This window comes from Bombina bombina, chromosome 10, assembly GCF_027579735.1.
Source record: "Bombina bombina isolate aBomBom1 chromosome 10, aBomBom1.pri, whole genome shotgun sequence".
Classification (NCBI taxonomy): domain Eukaryota; kingdom Metazoa; phylum Chordata; class Amphibia; order Anura; family Bombinatoridae; genus Bombina; species Bombina bombina.
The window spans coordinates 21823386-21841744 of NC_069508.1; the positions used below are offsets into that span (position 1 = coordinate 21823386).

The 18359-nt window shown below is 41.0% G+C and overlaps 1 protein-coding gene across 1 annotated transcript in view; it reads right to left on the reverse strand.

The window, feature by feature from the left end:
* CDC73 (cell division cycle 73) overlaps window positions 1-18359 on the reverse strand; it is a 140550-nt gene that overhangs the window by 9430 nt on the left and 112761 nt on the right. Inside the window, exons 11-13 of the mRNA XM_053693840.1 lie at window positions 5785-5842; window positions 1872-1907; window positions 109-196 (exon numbers count right to left, since the gene is read on the reverse strand). Coding sequence (XP_053549815.1) covers window positions 109-196; window positions 1872-1907; window positions 5785-5842 — 182 coding nt within the window. The remainder of the gene's footprint in view (window positions 1-108; window positions 197-1871; window positions 1908-5784; window positions 5843-18359) is intronic.

Below are 18359 nucleotides of genomic sequence, written 5' to 3' on the forward strand. Positions count from 1 at the left end.
CGGCAGAATAAATCTACTGCGACCTACAATCAATATAGAGTGCAAAGCAAAACAATAGAAATACTGAAGTGTTTGCACAAAAGTATAAAAATATTACTGGTTACTTACTTGAGATCCTGCAGAAGTTCTTTTGAATTTAGCATTGTTATCAGAGAGGTGGTAGAGGCAGGTATGATTATTATAGGTGTACGTGAACCTACAAATAGAAGGAAACGTATTCACTTACTGGTATCTATGTATTCAATCAGTTCCTCAAGTAGGACTCACTAACAGTCTGGTCCTTTTACAGGGGGGCGAAAATGAAAAACTACAACTGCACAGTTTCAGATGGGTATAAAACGCTTACACTCCTCCTGTTTATACAGATGCAAAGCGTAGACCTTTTGCCAGCTATTAAAAAAGTGTGTCCACATCAGGATCAGACAGACAGCCTCAACTCATTTAAATAGCACCTCTCAGCCAACAAAAGCCTCATATGCAGAGCCTGTATCTAGATGAAAGGAGAATGAAATCAATAGGTCGGGACATAGAGTCCAAGGTTTGCCTACAACTGGTCTAACCAGAAGAAGAAACCAGAGACATCTTTGCAGAATCACCAAGCTAGAGGAAAGACCCATTTTTGTTCAAGATAGTTAAAGCATATAATCCTTACAAATTAGACTGCAGATCCTAGTAATCAGGTATATTAGTGAAGTTCTCCAATGCTGGGTAAGATAATAAAGGATCTGTTCAGACACCTTTCTACCATTAGAATATGCCTCCTGTTGAGATGACCCCCCCTGAATATTGCTGGTTTTTGGCAGAAGGACTGCCATAATATCCAGAACATGTGTTTCTGCCCAGTGCAGAATCGGCCTGGTTCCTGCATCAGAGAAGGACCTTTAAGACCTCCCTGGAATCTGATGTAAGATTCAGACACAAAACAGTCCTCTGTCCTAGAGAACTCTCACTACTGGAAGAGCCAGACCACCTGCTGCAAGTTTTATTACATTCTTCAGTAATTACTTGTGCACCAACCAATGGCCATTAATTAATGTATCCTGTACAAATTCTACCCATTCTAGGTGCTGTATTCTAGAGCACCAACTTGTGTTCTGTCAGAAGCCAGACAACCCAAACGTGACTAAATCACAACACTATGTGAAATAGGAACTAGAACGGTTTAATTCTTTGAAGTTAAAACATGTTTGCATTTTTCACATCCTCCATCTAGATCATTGTATTACTGGGGTAGTTCAAAACACCTTTAAAATGTCACATTCAGGTAGAGACCTGATCTGTTGGAATTTGACCTGCAGCCTTTAGTAAGGAGAAAAGGGTGTAAGAGTGGTGGTCTGCACCACAGCCTCGCAGTTGCAATCCCCAGTTTTGGTGGCAAAGAGTCTCATAATATTCAATATCTTAAGGAGTTAGTCTGAAATGGTTGCCAAAAAAAGCTAATATTACCTTAAACTTGTTATCTTAATTCTGAGCAACAAGCACATAAAGTCCAAAAAGAGAGCAAATTATGGAATCTATGTACTAGCCCTAAAACCAATAAAAGTAGGTAACAGAAAAAGGAAGTCTCATTTTCACCTGAAAATGTGCTGTTTCAGGGTTTGGTTAGTGTACGACAACCTACAAAATGGGCCGGTATTTGCCGTTTAGTGGTATTACAGTGAGCCATGGCAGGCACAACTATTAACTTTACAATACGCGCATACGCAGAAACATTGCGTGCACTGCTGACCAACCAAGGAATGTGATATTTACCGGCAACAAGAGGAGCAGGTTTAAGACACGGAGGAGGTAAAAACAAAAATTAAAGGCCTTGCAGTCTTGACAAACCAACAACGTTTACAAGGTACTTCAGAGTGGGTAACAAGACTTACCTTTCTTCTGGTTTGGAGGCGGTCTTGCTTGGGAAACTATAAAACAAAAAACAAAGTTGGGACCACTTTCCATTCCAAACAATCAATACATAAATTACATACATCCCGAAAAATGTCTCATTCAAATAGAGAATACAATTTATTTTTTTTTAAATTCCAATTTACTTCTATTATCAAATGTACTCTGTACTCATTCTTTGCTGTGGATGTGCACACTCCTGAGCTTGTCTGTCTGCTTTTCAACAAAGAAGACAAAGAAAAAATAGAAGTGAATTGGAAAGTTGTTTAAATTGTATGCTCGACCTGAATCATGAAAGAAAAATGTAGATTTATATATATTATATTAAGCAAAAACACAGAATATAAACATTGTATACATATATATCTAAATATCAGGTGGCTGACCGCTGGTGAGTCATATGGAGATAGAAAACATTTTCACTAATCCACTAGTTCCAAACGAGTAAATCTTTTACTTTTCCTATCTGAGTGTACAAACGTGTAAGCTTTATTGACTTCTATAAATGAACGTTTACACATATAGGTTGCTTTATTCCCTTTGCTATATACACACTGCTTGTCAGACGTCTCTATAAAGCTTCATGGCTCGCTGTATATTTACAGCACCTTATTATATAACTTAGCCTTTCCTACTCACTCTACAACAGCCAGACAGGCCTCTCAAGCACTGACCTTTCAAGAGCTGATAAACATTTAAAAAAAAACAGTTGAAAGTGAAATTCTACAGTCACGTATATTGCAGGAAATAGCTGGCAGATACCTTAAAAGGTTAATTTCATTCAGTATTCCGCTGTACTCAAAGCACAGCATGTGATGAAAAAGTAGCTATACTGCGCAAAGCATCAGCTCTTGGCTCACAGGAGAGGGGATACAGAGACCACACCTCCTATGCTTGGGAAAAGTTACCAAAAGCTCTGTACACAAACTGATCATTTTATATTTTTAAAACCAAAAAGCCTAAGCTGTATATTGCACTATAGATTCTATTGTATAATCCAACTTTGAGGGTACCATCATATACTCGTGAATACGCCTGCACAACAATGGCAGATATGCTCAGAATTACATACAGGCCACTCCAGAGTTGGGGAAAATGTTCATTTATTTTATTTTTCTTAAATAATTAGAAAGGGCTTCATTTTTCAAATATTTAAAATTGTCTTAATTTAACTTTCATTTGCTGTTGGTTTGGAGCACATTGTCCCTTACATTATATATGTATGCAAAGACTGACAGTTTAATGGGATTATGGTACGGATGATACTGACCTATATTTGCGAACTGTAATAGCACAGATATAATCCTTTTTTGCTATTGAAGGAGATACATTTTTTATTTTCCGTTTGTTTTTTTTAACTAACGTGCTATAATATATATGAGCATATAGCAGATTTATAAATGTGGTAAGTGTAGTTTTTTATTAACCCCATTACCTGGGTCTATATGTTCAGTAAACCACTATTGTACCAATTTAACTACAAATTATTATTCTACTACCTCCTACTTGAATCAAATTACATCTAGACTCATTTTCACTTGTATTGTTATTTATATGTAATTGTTTACGATTACATTAATGTGTTCACAACATCACATTCATAATTCTATTTAAACTGGAACACAAAAAGGGGGTTAAGATTAATAAGTAGGTAGTTTTTTTTAGATATAAAAGAAATCGGAGACAAGAATTCTGGTCTAGGTTTACAGTAAGGAGGGACCAACACTTGGCAGATAATTCCCAACTTCTACACCAGCTTTGTTTTCAACGTCTTTAATAAAGATATTTTAGGTTAAGTCCCATTAATGCTGAAGTTGAGCCAGGCTGGAGGATTTCTCATGTTTGCCAAGCAGAATACTCACACAGGCCACACACACTAAAAAACATTAATATATGACCGCCCTACGCCGTCTTCTTCTGGATGTATCATTGTATAACACTCCTTTAGATGGTTTGGTTTTACAGACACATGAAGATTTGTTTGTGCTGCACTTATTGGCTGTGAGTTTCACAACTGATACCCTGTGTGTATTTCTGGCTCTTTGTATGTGTGACCACAGGGCAAGAACATTTGGTTTCTTTGGGGTTACATAAATGAGGAGCTCTTCTGTATACCGACACAAGTGGATACGGGAGATTTTATATCCCCATCATTTTGCTCCTCCTGTGAGCACTATTCGGCTGTGTTGATAACAGATTACTCACAACTTTACATTTCTTTACGGTGACAGGAGTCACTTGTGCACATGCAGAAGGTTGCTCATATAAACTCAATATTGTAATATACAATTTCAATCATCATCTTTTGTGAAGGACAATTTTTTTGAGAGGGGGTAGATATATATTATAATTTGAAGACAGGAAAATGAGAAATCACCAGTCAACAATTAAGGATAGAAAGGTTAGTGTTTTTGCAGTATACTTTCATGCATGGTTTGTATGGCACAAATTAAGCTTTCACAGACAATACACACCACTACCAGCTGAGTTTAAATACTGGTGCACGGGTCCTCACAGCATATGTGCGTATGCATAACTTTAACTAGAAGCAAGTTTGTTAATAGAAGTATAATGCAAAAATGCTTCAAATAAAAATAAAATACCCCAGTGCACAATTACATTTTGTTTTTTCTATCCCTTTGAAATAACTGTAGTGTAGAGCAAGAGCAAAATAAACAAAATCGTGTAAAACAAAGCCACTTCGCACAATTACACACAGATATATATGTATGCAAATGCTGATATCTAACATCTAAGTAAAGTTACAGCACACTAAATAAAGTACTTTGGATTGAGAATAGCTTATTTCTAGTCCTTTGCTGCCGATAGAGGACATTAAAATCAATTTGCAATGAGAGATTGTGCTTCAGCCGTGTAGCATTATAGTGAGCAAGATTACACTTTGTATTATCACAATTGTTTATTGTCAAGCCGGGATTCCTGTTCCTCACCTCCCTTTAAAAGTAAAGATGTTGCAATAGCGCAGCGCTCTCAGATGCGGTAAGTAAGCAGCACCAGTGGGGGGGGGGTAGAGAGTCACAGTGCACAGTAATATACAGAACTACTCATGAACAAATATGGATGCATCACACATTCTATCATAAACTTGAGAATGCTAGGTTGAAGAAATTGTGTCTTGTAAGGGTACACGTTTGTAGATTAGACAGTAATATAAAATGTTTAAATTATGTGTAGTAAAAATAGTTTTATTTATTTTCCCCCCCTTTAAACTTGTAATGGAGTTTAAATTGTGATTTTTTTTCCAAAGCTTAGAGTTACACACTGGAGACAGCAGAGGTAAGCACAAAAGTTCTTTATAAAAGCTTATAAAAAAAATACAAAACCTTTAGCTACTGGAAAGGACATAAAAACATTAATGGGACATCCGGGTCAAAATTTAAATGCACTGAGATGAAAAATCACATATTTGGGTAAAAAACGTTTACTATATACTGTACATTGTATTGGCAAAAGTGCTTATAATAAAAACCATCGCTGTTTTAGTGTTAACTTTTTTCTCTGCACGTGCATGTGAAGCATAGCTAGATATTCTCAGTGCACCAGCAATTAAAATATTGCAGCTACTCAGTGTCAGCAGGGCTTGTATCATTACAGCAATTAAATTGAGTAATTACACAAGAGCCTTAGGCTCTCTGAACAAGTGCTGTGTGTAAAGTGCTGGTGCACGGAGCATACTTAAATACACATTTGGAATAGCTTTAGCTTTTATTAGAAGTTTTTTTTCCTAATACATGCATATTACAAAAATACTTCTACTGAAAACAAATTCCAATTTTGTCTGGAATGTGCCTTTAAGTACAAGGCGCTGCAGACCATCATGGAACCAGTGGAGGTAGAGAGACTTGTACATAATCTCACAGCACAAACCATTACCTGGTCTTGGCACAGGTTGAGCAGCTGGAGTCTGAGTCTTTCGAGCAGAGGCGCCTTCCTGTAAAGAGATGCAAACAAATCTTGTAGCAAATCCTGTATAAGAGCAAAGTCACAGGTGCGAAATGCATGTTTCATACCCAAGGGTATAATCCCCGATTCCTACTCATCATACATGAATATATATGGTAGTGTGCAGCCCAATGAGACAATGTTTTGTGTTTGCTAGCTAGAAGCGCATAATCCCCGACTCCTACTCATCATAAATGAATACATACGGTAGTGTGCAGCCCAATGAGACAAGGTTTTGTGTTTGCTAGCTAGAAGTGCATAATCCCCGACTCCTACTCATAAATGAATACATACGGTACTGTGCACCTCAATGAGACAATAACGTTTTGTGTTTGCTAGAAGTGCATAATCCCTGACTCCTACTCATCATAAATGAATACATACGGTAGTGTGCAGCCCAATGAGACAAGGTTTTGTGTTTGCTAGCTAGAAGCGCATAATCCCTGACTCCTACTCATAAATGAATACATACGGTACTGTGCACCTCAATGAGACAATAACGTTTTGTGTTTGCTAGAAGTGCATAATCCCCGACTCCTCCTACTCATCATACATGAATACATACGGTACTGTGCACCCCAATGAGAATGTTTTGTGTTTGCTAGCTAGAAGCGCATAATCCCTGACTCCTACTCATCATAAATGAATACATACGGTAGTGTGCAGCCCAATGAGACAATGTTTTGTGTTTGCTAGCTAGAAGTGCATAATCCCTGACTCCTACACATAAATGAATACATACGGTACTGTGCACCTCAATGAGACAATAACGTTTTGTGTTTGCTAGAAGTGCATAATCCCTGACTCCTCCTATTCATCATACATGAATACATACGGTACTGTGCACCCCAATGAGAATGTTTTGTGTTTGCTAGCTAGAAGCGCATAATCCCTGACTCCTACTCATCATAAATGAACACATACGGTAGTGTGCAGCCCAATGAGACAATGTTTTGTGTTTGCTAGCTAGAAGTGGATAATCCCTGACTCCTCTTACACCATGCATGAATACATACGGTACTGTGCACACCAATGAGAATGTTTTATGTTTGCTAGAAGTGCATAATCCCTGACTCCTCCTATTCATCTTGCATGAATACATACGGTACTGTGCACCCCAATGAGACAATGTTTTGTGTTTGCTAGCTAGAAGTGCATAATCTCTGAATCCTACTCATCATACGTGAATACATACGGTACTGTGCACACCAATGAGACAACGTTTTGTGTTTGCTAGCTAGAAGTGCATAATCCCTTACTCCTCCTCATAAATAAATACGGTACTGTGCACCCCAATGAGACAAAGTTTTGGGTTTGCTAGAAGTGCATAATCCCTGACTCCTCCTACTCATCATACATGAATATATACGGTAGTGTGCAGCCCAATGAGACAATGTTTTGTGTTTGCTAGCTAGAAGTGCATAATCCCTGACTCCTACTCATAAATGAATACATACGGTACTGTGCACCCCAATGAGACAATAACGTTTTGTGTTTGCTAGAAGTGCATAATCCCTGACTCCTCCTATTCATCATACATGAATACATACGGTACTATGCACCCCAATGAGAATGTTTTGTGTTTGCTAGAAGTGCATAATCCCTGACTCCTACTCATCATAAATGAATACATACGGTACTGTGCACCCCAATGAGACAATGTTTTGTGTTTGCTAACTAGAAGTGCATAATCAGACTCCTCCTACTCATCATACATGAATACATACGGTACTGTGCACCCCAATGAGACAACGTTTTGTGTTTGCTAGAAATTCATAATCCCCAATTCCTCCTACTCATATATGAATACATACGGTACTGTGCACCCCAATGAAACAATGTTTTGTGTTTGCTAGAAGTGGATAATCCCTGACTCCTCCTACACCATGCATGAATACATACGGTACTGTGCACCCCAATGAGAATGTTTTGTGTTTGCTAGAAGTGCATAATCCCTGACTCCTCCTACTCATCATACATGAACACATACGGTACTGTGCACCCCAATGAAACAATGTTTTGTGTTTGCTAGCTAGAAGTGCATAATCCCTGACGACTCCTACTCATCATACATGAACACATACGGTACTGTGCACCCCAATGAGACAATGTTTTGTGTTTGCTAGAAGTACATAATCCCTGACTCGTCCTACCCATACATGAACACATACAGTACTGTGCACCCCAATGAGACAATGTTTTGTGTTTGCTAGAAGTGCATAATCCCTGACTCCTCCTACTCATCATACATGAATACATACGGTACTGTGCACCCCAATGAGACAATGTTTTGTGTTTGCTAGAAGTGCATAATCCCTGACTACTCCTACATGAACACATACAGTACTGTGCACCCCAATGAGACAATGTTTTGTGTTTGCTAGAAGTACATAATCCCTGACTCGTCCTACTCATCATACATGAACACATACGGTACTGTGCACCCCAATGAGACAATGTTTTGTGTTTGCTAGAAGTACATAATCTCTGACACCTCCTACTCATCATACATTAACACATACGGTACTGTGCACCCCAATCAAACAATGTTGTTTAAAATCACATGCTCTACCTGAATCAAGAAAGAAAAAGGTTAGGTTTCATATCCCTTTAACAGTACTCTGATATGAACGGCTGGTCACGGCATTTGGCTCTTTTCGAAGCCAGATTCATTCTTGTGAAAGTGCAACACACGAAGATCTGGATCTGCACAAATCTTAGTGAACTTTCACAAGAAGGAATCCAGTTCAGAAAAGAGATGAATGATACAAGTGGCCGCCACATTCAGATCATCACGAATAATCTAAATGCCTAGTTTTCTACAAACTATACCAAAAGAATAAAGCAATTTTGACAGAGCCAATTTCAGAAGTGTCCATAAAAAACAAAAAAACAAAAAACAAACACATTAATAGTTTAGATACAGAAAGCAATTTTGATTTTTCACATCCCTTTAAAGAAAACCAAATCACCACCAGGACATTTGGCTTCATTTGTGATGTTGAACATATAAGGATTTAGATAAGAGCTGCACAAATCGCAATGTTTCCCAGACCTCTAACCACAAAACAATTTCTATTTTTAATTAAAGCTGTAGCAGTTGCACAGAGAATTAGACAATTAGCTGGTGGGCTGTAATGTCAGTGATGAATGAGCTGGGGTGGATTTATTGTGCTCGTTCCAGTATACAGATTCATAAAAGTCTCAGCACAGGGCAAACCCACAAGAATGCAACCAGCGTACCACAAAAGTGACATCTCTCCACGCAGGAGACTTTCAGAGCGGCACAAGCCGTTATGACAGCGGTTTATCACAGAATCACGGTTGCTCTATATTTTTCAAAATGTACCTCTCTCTTATTGAAGTCAGATGTTAGTAGAATTAATGCTGCAATTAGAAATTACCTTTGGGGGACAGGGATGGCCAGAATCAGCCTAAATAAATTAACTTTATCCAAAAGATGTTTGGGATTCGCTCTTCCCCATATTGTTAACTATAATCTTGCTGCATTGGCAAAAATTGCTCTGGATATGATTGAAAATGTGGACATTTTGTTGTTATGTATGAAATTGAATGCAAAATTAACAAATCCATTTAATTAAGAAATACGATGCATATAGATAGATAATCCAAATCTTCAATGGGGACAGAGTAACATTTTTGCTTGATAAAGGTTTAATTAGGATATGTCAAATGTGGGATGAAATACAGGGAGAGGTAAATCTCCTCTCCTTTGATCAAGTTAGAGATAGAGACAAGTTGGAGGGGAAACACTGGTTATCTTATTTGCAAATTAAGCATTATTGTAGTTATTTGCATAGAACATATGGGGTACATTGGTAGTGGAAGGTAAGCACGCATTATCAATGCATTCAGGTATGGAACATTTTCCATTTATCCTATATAATGTGATTACTAACATGAATCATGAAGTCTTTTTGGATGAAATAGTTTATAAGTGGAATAAAGTAGGCCTACATACTATAGATGGTCAAATTATAGACAAGAGTTGACGGAAATTGGAAAAAACATAACTTATGCTTACCTGATAAATTTATTTCTCGTGATGTATCGAGTCCACGGATTCATCCATACTTGTGGGATATTCTCCTTCCCTACATGAAGTGGATAAGAGAGCACCCACAGCAGAGCTGTCTATATAGCTCCTCCCCCCAGTCATTCGACCGAAGGCTAGGAAGAAAAAGGAGAAACTATAGGGTGCAGTGGTGACTGAAAGATTTTTAAATAAAAATATATTGCCTGTCTTAACAGGGGAGCCGTGGACTCGATACATCACAAGAGAAATAAATTTATCAGGTAAGCATAAATAATGTTTTCTCTTGTAAGATGTATCGAGTCCACGGATTCATCCATACTTGTGGGATACCAATACCAAAGCTTTAGGACACTGATGAAGGGAGGGACAAGACAGGGACCTTAAAACGGAAGGCACCACTGCTTGTAGTACCTTTCTCCCAAAAAACAGAATTTATGTTTACCTGATAAATTACTTTCTCCAACGGTGTGTCCGGTCCACGGCGTCATCCTTACTTGTGGGATATTCTCTTCCCCAACAGGAAATGGCAAAGAGCCCAGCAAAGCTGGTCACATGATCCCTCCTAGGCTCCGCCTACCCCAGTCATTCGACCGACGTTAAGGAGGAATATTTGCATAGGAGAAACCATATGGTACCGTGGTGACTGTAGTTAAAGAAAATAAATTATCAGACCTGATTAAAAAAACCAGGGCGGGCCGTGGACCGGACACACCGTTGGAGAAAGTAATTTATCAGGTAAACATAAATTCTGTTTTCTCCAACATAGGTGTGTCCGGTCCACGGCGTCATCCTTACTTGTGGGAACCAATACCAAAGCTTTAGGACACGGATGAAGGGAGGGAGCAAATCAGGTCACCTAAATGGAAGGCACCACGGCTTGCAAAACCTTTCTCCCAAAAATAGCCTCAGAAGAAGCAAAAATATCAAACTTGTAAAATTTGGTAAAAGTGTGCAGTGAAGACCAAGTCGCTGCCCTACATATCTGATCAACAGAAGCCTCGTTCTTGAAGGCCCATGTGGAAGCCACAGCCCTAGTGGAATGAGCTGTGATTCTTTCGGGAGGCTGCCGTCCGGCAGTCTCGTAAGCCAATCTGATGATGCTTTTAATCCAAAAAGAGAGAGAGGTAGAAGTTGCTTTTTGACCTCTCCTTTTACCGGAATAAACAACAAACAAGGAAGATGTTTGTCTAAAATCCTTTGTAGCATCTAAATAGAATTTTAGAGCGCGAACAACATCCAAATTGTGCAACAAACGTTCCTTCTTTGAAACTGGTTTCGGACACAGAGAAGGTACGATAATCTCCTGGTTAATGTTTTTGTTAGAAACAACTTTTGGAAGAAAACCAGGTTTAGTACGTAAAACCACCTTATCTGCATGGAACACCAGATAAGGAGGAGAACACTGCAGAGCAGATAATTCTGAAACTCTTCTAGCAGAAGAAATTGCAACTAAAAACAAAACTTTCCAAGATAATAACTTAATATCAACGGAATGCAAGGGTTCAAACGGAACCCCCTGAAGAACTGAAAGAACTAAATTGAGACTCCAAGGAGGAGTCAAAGGTTTGTAAACAGGCTTAATTCTAACCAGAGCCTGAACAAAGGCTTGAACATCTGGCACAGCGGCCAGCTTTTTGTGAAGTAACACAGACAAGGCAGAAATCTGTCCCTTCAGGGAACTTGCAGATAATCCTTTTTCCAATCCTTCTTGAAGGAAGGATAGAATCCTAGGAATCTTAACCTTGTCCCAAGGGAATCCTTTAGATTCACACCAACAGATATATTTTTTCCAAATTTTGTGGTAAATCTTTCTAGTTACAGGCTTTCTGGCCTGAACAAGAGTATCGATAACAGAATCTGAGAATCCTCGCTTCGATAAGATCAAGCGTTCAATCTCCAAGCAGTCAGCTGGAGTGAAACCAGATTCGGATGTTCGAACGGACCCTGAACAAGAAGGTCTCGTCTCAAAGGTAGCTTCCAAGGAGGAGCCGATGACATATTCACCAGATCTGCGTACCAAGTCCTGCGTGGCCACGCAGGAGCTATCAAGATCACCGACGCCCTCTCCTGATTGATCCTGGCTACCAGCCTGGGGATGAGAGGAAACGGCGGGAACACATAAGCTAGTTTGAAGGTCCAAGGTGCTACTAGTGCATCCACTAGAGCCGCCTTGGGATCCCTGGATCTGGACCCGTAGCAAGGAACTTTGAAGTTCTGACGAGAGGCCATCAGATCCATGTCTGGAATGCCCCACAGCTGAGTGACTTGGGCAAAGATTTCCGGATGGAGTTCCCACTCCCCCAGATGCAATGTCTGACGACTCAGAAAATCCGCTTCCCAATTTTCCACTCCTGGGATGTGGATAGCAGACAGGTGGCAGGAGTGAGACTCCGCCCATAGAATGATTTTGGTCACTTCTTCCATCGCCAGGGAACTCCTTGTTCCCCCCTGATGGTTGATGTACGCAACAGTTGTCATGTTGTCTGATTGAAACCGTATGAACTTGGCCCTCGCTAGCTGAGGCCAAGCCTTGAGAGCATTGAATATCGCTCTCAGTTCCAGAATATTTATCGGTAGAAGAGATTCTTCCCGAGACCAAAGACCCTGAGCTTTCAGGGATCCCCAGACCGCGCCCCAGCCCATCAGACTGGCGTCGGTCGTGACAATGACCCACTCTGGTCTGCGGAATGTCATCCCTCGTGACAGGTTGTCCAGGGACAGCCACCAACGGAGTGAGTCTCTGGTCCTCTGATTTACTTGTATCTTCGGAGACAAGTCTGTATAGTCCCCATTCCACTGACTGAGCATGCACAGTTGTAATGGTCTTAGATGAATGCGTGCAAAAGGAACTATGTCCATTGCCGCTACCATCAACCCGATCACTTCCATGCACTGAGCTATGGAAGGAAGAGGAACGGAATGAAGTATCCGACAAGAGTCTAGAAGTTTTGTTTTTCTGGCCTCTGTCAGAAAAATCCTCATTTCTAAGGAGTCTATTATTGTTCCCAAGAAGGGAACCCTTGTTGACGGAGATAGAGAACTCTTTTCCACGTTCACTTTCCATCCGTGAGATCTGAGAAAGGCCAGGACAATGTCCGTGTGAGCCTTTGCTTGAGGAAGGGACGACGCTTGAATCAGAATGTCGTCCAAGTAAGGTACTACAGCAATGCCCCTTGGTCTTAGCACAGCTAGAAGGGACCCTAGTACCTTTGTGAAAATCCTTGGAGCAGTGGCTAATCCGAAAGGAAGCGCCACGAACTGGTAATGTTTGTCCAGGAATGCGAACCTCAGGAACCGATGATGTTCCTTGTGGATAGGAATATGTAGATACGCATCCTTTAAATCCACCGTGGTCATGAATTGACCTTCCTGGATGGAAGGAAGAATAGTTCGAATGGTTTCCATCTTGAACGATGGAACCTTGAGAAACTTGTTTAAGATCTTGAGATCTAAGATTGGTCTGAACGTTCCCTCTTTTTTGGGAACTATAAACAGATTGGAGTAGAACCCCATCCCTTGTTCTCTTAATGGAACGGGATGAATCACTCCCATTTTTAACAGGTCTTCTACACAATGTAAGAATGCCTGTCTTTTTATGTGGTCTGAAGACAACTGAGACCTGTGGAACCTCCCCCTTGGGGGAAGTCCCTTGAATTCCAGAAGATAACCTTGGGAGACTATTTCTAGCGCCCAAGGATCCAGAACATCTCTTGCCCAAGCCTGAGCGAAGAGAGAGAGTCTGCCCCCCACCAGATCCGGTCCCGGATCGGGGGCCAACATTTCATGCTGTCTTGGTAGCAGTGGCAGGTTTCTTGGCCTGCTTTCCCTTGTTCCAGCCTTGCATTGGTCTCCAAGCTGGCTTGGCTTGAGAAGTATTACCCTCTTGCTTAGAGGACGTAGCACTTTGGGCTGGTCCGTTTCTACGAAAGGGACGAAAATTAGGTTTATTTTTTGCCTTGAAAGGCCGATCCTGAGGAAGGGCGTGGCCCTTACCCCCAGTGATATCCGAGATAATCTCTTTCAAGTCAGGGCCAAACAGCGTTTTCCCCTTGAAAGGAATGTTAAGTAGCTTGTTCTTGGAAGACGCATCAGCCGACCAAGATTTCAACCAAAGCGCTCTGCGCGCCACAATAGCAAACCCAGAATTCTTAGCCGCTAACCTAGCCAATTGCAAAGTGGCGTCTAGGGTGAAAGAATTAGCCAATTTGAGAGCATTGATTCTGTCCATAATCTCCTCATAAGGAGGAGAATCACTGTCGACCGCCTTTATCAGCTCATCGAACCAGAAACATGCGGCTGTAGCGACAGGGACAATGCATGAAATTGGTTGTAGAAGGTAACCCTGCTGAACAAACATCTTTTTAAGCAAACCTTCTAATTTTTTATCCATAGGATCTTTGAAAGCACAACTATCCTCTATGGGTATAGTGGTGCGTTTGTTTAAAGTGGAAACCGCTCCCTCGACCTTGGGGACTGTCTGCCATAAGTCCTTTCTGGGGTCGACCATAGGAAACAATTTTTTAAATATGGGGGGAGGGACGAAAGGAATACCGGGCCTTTCCCATTCTTTATTAACAATGTCCGCCACCCGCTTGGGTATAGGAAAAGCTTCTGGGAGCCCCGGCACCTCTAGGAACTTGTCCATTTTACATAGTTTCTCTGGGATGACCAACTTGTCACAATCATCCAGAGTGGATAATACCTCCTTAAGCAGAATGCGGAGATGTTCCAACTTAAATTTAAATGCAATCACATCAGGTTCAGCTTGTTGAGAAATGTTCCCTGAATCAGTAATTTCTCCCTCAGACAAAACCTCCCTGGCCCCATCAGACTGAGTTAGGGGCCCTTCAGAAATATTAATATCAGCGTCGTCATGCTCTTCAGTATCTAAAACAGAGCAGTCGCGCTTACGCTGATAAGTGTTCATTTTGGCTAAAATGTTTTTGACAGAATTATCCATTACAGCCGTTAATTGTTGCATAGTAAGGAGTATTGGCGCGCTAGATATACTAGGGGCCTCCTGAGTGGGCAAGACTCGTGTAGACGAAGGAGGGAATGATGCAGTACCATGCTTACTCCCCTCACTTGAGGAATCATCTTGGGCATCATTGTCATTGTCACATAAATCACATTTATTTAAATGAATAGGAATTCTGGCTTCCCCACATTCAGAACACAGTCTATCTGGTAGTTCAGACATGTTAAACAGGCATAAACTTGATAACAAGTACAAAAAACGTTTTAAAATAAAACCGTTACTGTCACTTTAAATTTTAAACTGAACACACTTTATTACTGCAAATGCGAAAAAACATGAAGGAATTGTTCAAAATTCACCAAATTTTCACCACAGTGTCTTAAAGCCTTAAAAGTATTGCACACCAAATTTGGAAGCTTTAACCCTTAAAATAACGGAACCGGAGCCGTTTTGAACTTTAACCCCTTTACAGTCCCTGGTATCTGCTTTGCTGAGACCCAACCAAGCCCCAAGGGGAATACGATACCAAATGACGCCTTCAGAAAGTCTTTTCTAAGTATCAGAGCTCCTCTCACATGCGACTGCATGCCATGCCTCTCAAAAACAAGTGCGCAACACTGGCGCGAAAATGAGGCTCTGCCTATGCTTTGGGAAAGCCCCTAAAGAATAAGGAGTCTAAAACAGTGCCTGCCGATATTATTATATCAAAATACCCAGATAAAATGATTCCTCAAGGCTAAATATGTGTTAATAATCAATCAATTTAGCCCAAAAAAAGTCTACAGTCTTAATAAGCCCTTTTTGAAGCCCTTATTTACAATCGTAATAAACATGGCTTACCGGATCCCAGAGGGAAAATGACAGCTTCCAGCATTACATCGTCTTGTTAGAATGTGTCATACCTCAAGCAGCAAGAGACTGCTCACTGTTCCCCCAACTGAAGTTAATTGCTCTCAACAGTCCTGTGTGGAACAGCCATGGATTTTAGTGACGGTTGCTAAAATCATTTTCCTCATACAAACAGAAATCTTCATCTCTTTTCTGTTTCTGAGTAAATAGTACATACCAGCACTATTTCAAAATAACAAACTCTTGATTGAATAATAAAAACAACAGTTAAACACTAAAAAACTCTAAGCCATCTCCGTGGAGATGTTGCCTGTACAACGGCAAAGAGAATGACTGGGGTAGGCGGAGCCTAGGAGGGATCATGTGACCAGCTTTGCTGGGCTCTTTGCCATTTCCTGTTGGGGAAGAGAATATCCCACAAGTAAGGATGACGCCGTGGACCGGACACACCTATGTTGGAGAAATAGCCTCCGAAGAAGCAAAAGTATCGAATTTGGAAAATTTGGAAAAAGTATGAAGTGAAGACCAAGTCGCCGCCTTACAAATCTGTTCAACAGAAGCCTAATTTTTAAAAGCCCATGTAGAAGCCACTGCTCTAGTAGAATGAGCAGTAATTCTTTCAGGAGGCTGCTGTCCAGCAGTCTCATAAGCCAAACTGATGATGCTTTTCAGCCAAAAGGAAAGAGGTAGCCGTAGCCTTTTGACCTCTCCGTTTACCAGAATAAACAACAAACAATGAAGATGTTTGACGGAAATCTTTAGTTGTTTGTAAGTAGAACTTTAAAGCACAAACCACATCAAGATTGTGCAACAGACGTTCCTTCTTTGATGAAGGATTAGGACATAGTGAAGGAACAACAATCTCCTGATTGATATTCCTATTAGAAACAACCTTAGGATGAAACCCAGGTTTGGTACGCAAAACCACCTTATCTGCATGAAAAACAAGGTAAGGTGAGTCGCACTGTAAAGCAGATAACTCAGAAACTCTTCGAGCCGAAGAGATAGCTACTAAAAACAAAACTTTCCAAGATAGAAGCTTAATATCTATGGAATGCATAGGTTCAAACGGAACCCCTTGAAGAACTTTAAGAACTAAGTTTAGGCTCCATGGTGGAGCAACAGGTTTAAATACAGGCTTGATCCTGACCAAGGCCTGACTAAATGCTTGAACGTCTGGGACATCTGCCAGACGTTTGTGTAAAAGAATAGACAAAGCAGATATTTGTCCTTTTAAGGAACTTGCTGATAATCCCTTCTCCAAACCTTCTTGGAGAAAGGACAATATTCTAGGAATCCTAATCTTACTCCATGAGTAACCCTTGGATTCACACCAATAAAAATATTTGCGCCAAATCTTATGATAAATCTTCCTGGTGACAGGCTTTCTAGCTTGAATCAGGGTATCAATGACCGACTCAGAGAAACCACGCTTTGATAGAATCAGGCGTTCAATCTCCAAGCAGTCAGACGCAGAGAAATTAGATTTGGATGCTTGAATGGACCTTGGATTAGAAGGTCCTGCCTCATTGGCAGAGTCCACGGTGGAACCGATGACATGTCCACTAGGTCTGCATACCAAGTCCTGCGTGGCCACGCAGGTGCTATCAGAATCACCAAAGCTCTCTCCTGCTTGATTCTGGCAACCAGACGTGGGAGGAGAGGAAACAGTGGAAAAACATAGGCCAGATTGAAGGACCAAGGCACTGCTAGAGCATCTATCAGTACCGCCTGGGGATCCCAGGACCTGGACCTGTAACGAGGAAGTTTGGCATTCTGACGGGACGCCATAAGATCCAATTCTGGTGTGCCCCATAGCTGGGTCAGCTGGGCAAATACCTCCGGATGGAGCTCCCACTCCCCCAGATGAAAAGTCTGACGACTTAGGAAATCCGCCTCCCAGTTCTCTACTCCTGGGATATGGATTGCTGATAGATGGCAAGAGTGATCCTCCGCCCATCGGATTATTTTGGTTACCTCCATCATTGCTAGAGAACTCAGTGTTCCTCCTTGATGATTGATATAAGCTACAGTCGTGATGTTGTCCGACTGAAATCTGATGAATATGGCCGCAGCAAGCTGAGGCCACGCCTGAAACGCATTGAATATCGCTCTCAGTTCTAGAATGTTTATCGAGAGGAGAGTTTCCTCCTGAGACCATAAGCCCTGTGCTTTCAGGGAGTTCCAGACTGCACCCCAGCCTAGCAGGCTGGCATCTGTCGTTACTATGAGCCACTCTGGCCTGCGGAAACACATTCCCTGAGACAACCACCAGAGAAGAGAATCTCTGGTCTCCTGGTCCAGATGCAGTTGAGGAGATAAATCTGCATAATCCCAATTCCACTCTTTGAGCATGCATAGTTGCAGTGGTCTGAGGTGTAGGCGGGCAAAAGGAACTAGGTCCATTGCCGCTACCATGAGTCCGATTACCTCCATACACTGAGCCACTGATGGCCGAGGAATGGAATGAAGAGCTCAGCAAGTAGTTAAGAGTTTTTATTTTCTGACCTCCGTCAGAAATATTTTCATTTCTACCGAGTCTATCAGAGTCCCTAGGAAGGAAACTCTTGTGAGGGAAGAGAGAACTCTTTTTTTTATGTTCACCTTCCACCCGTGAGATCT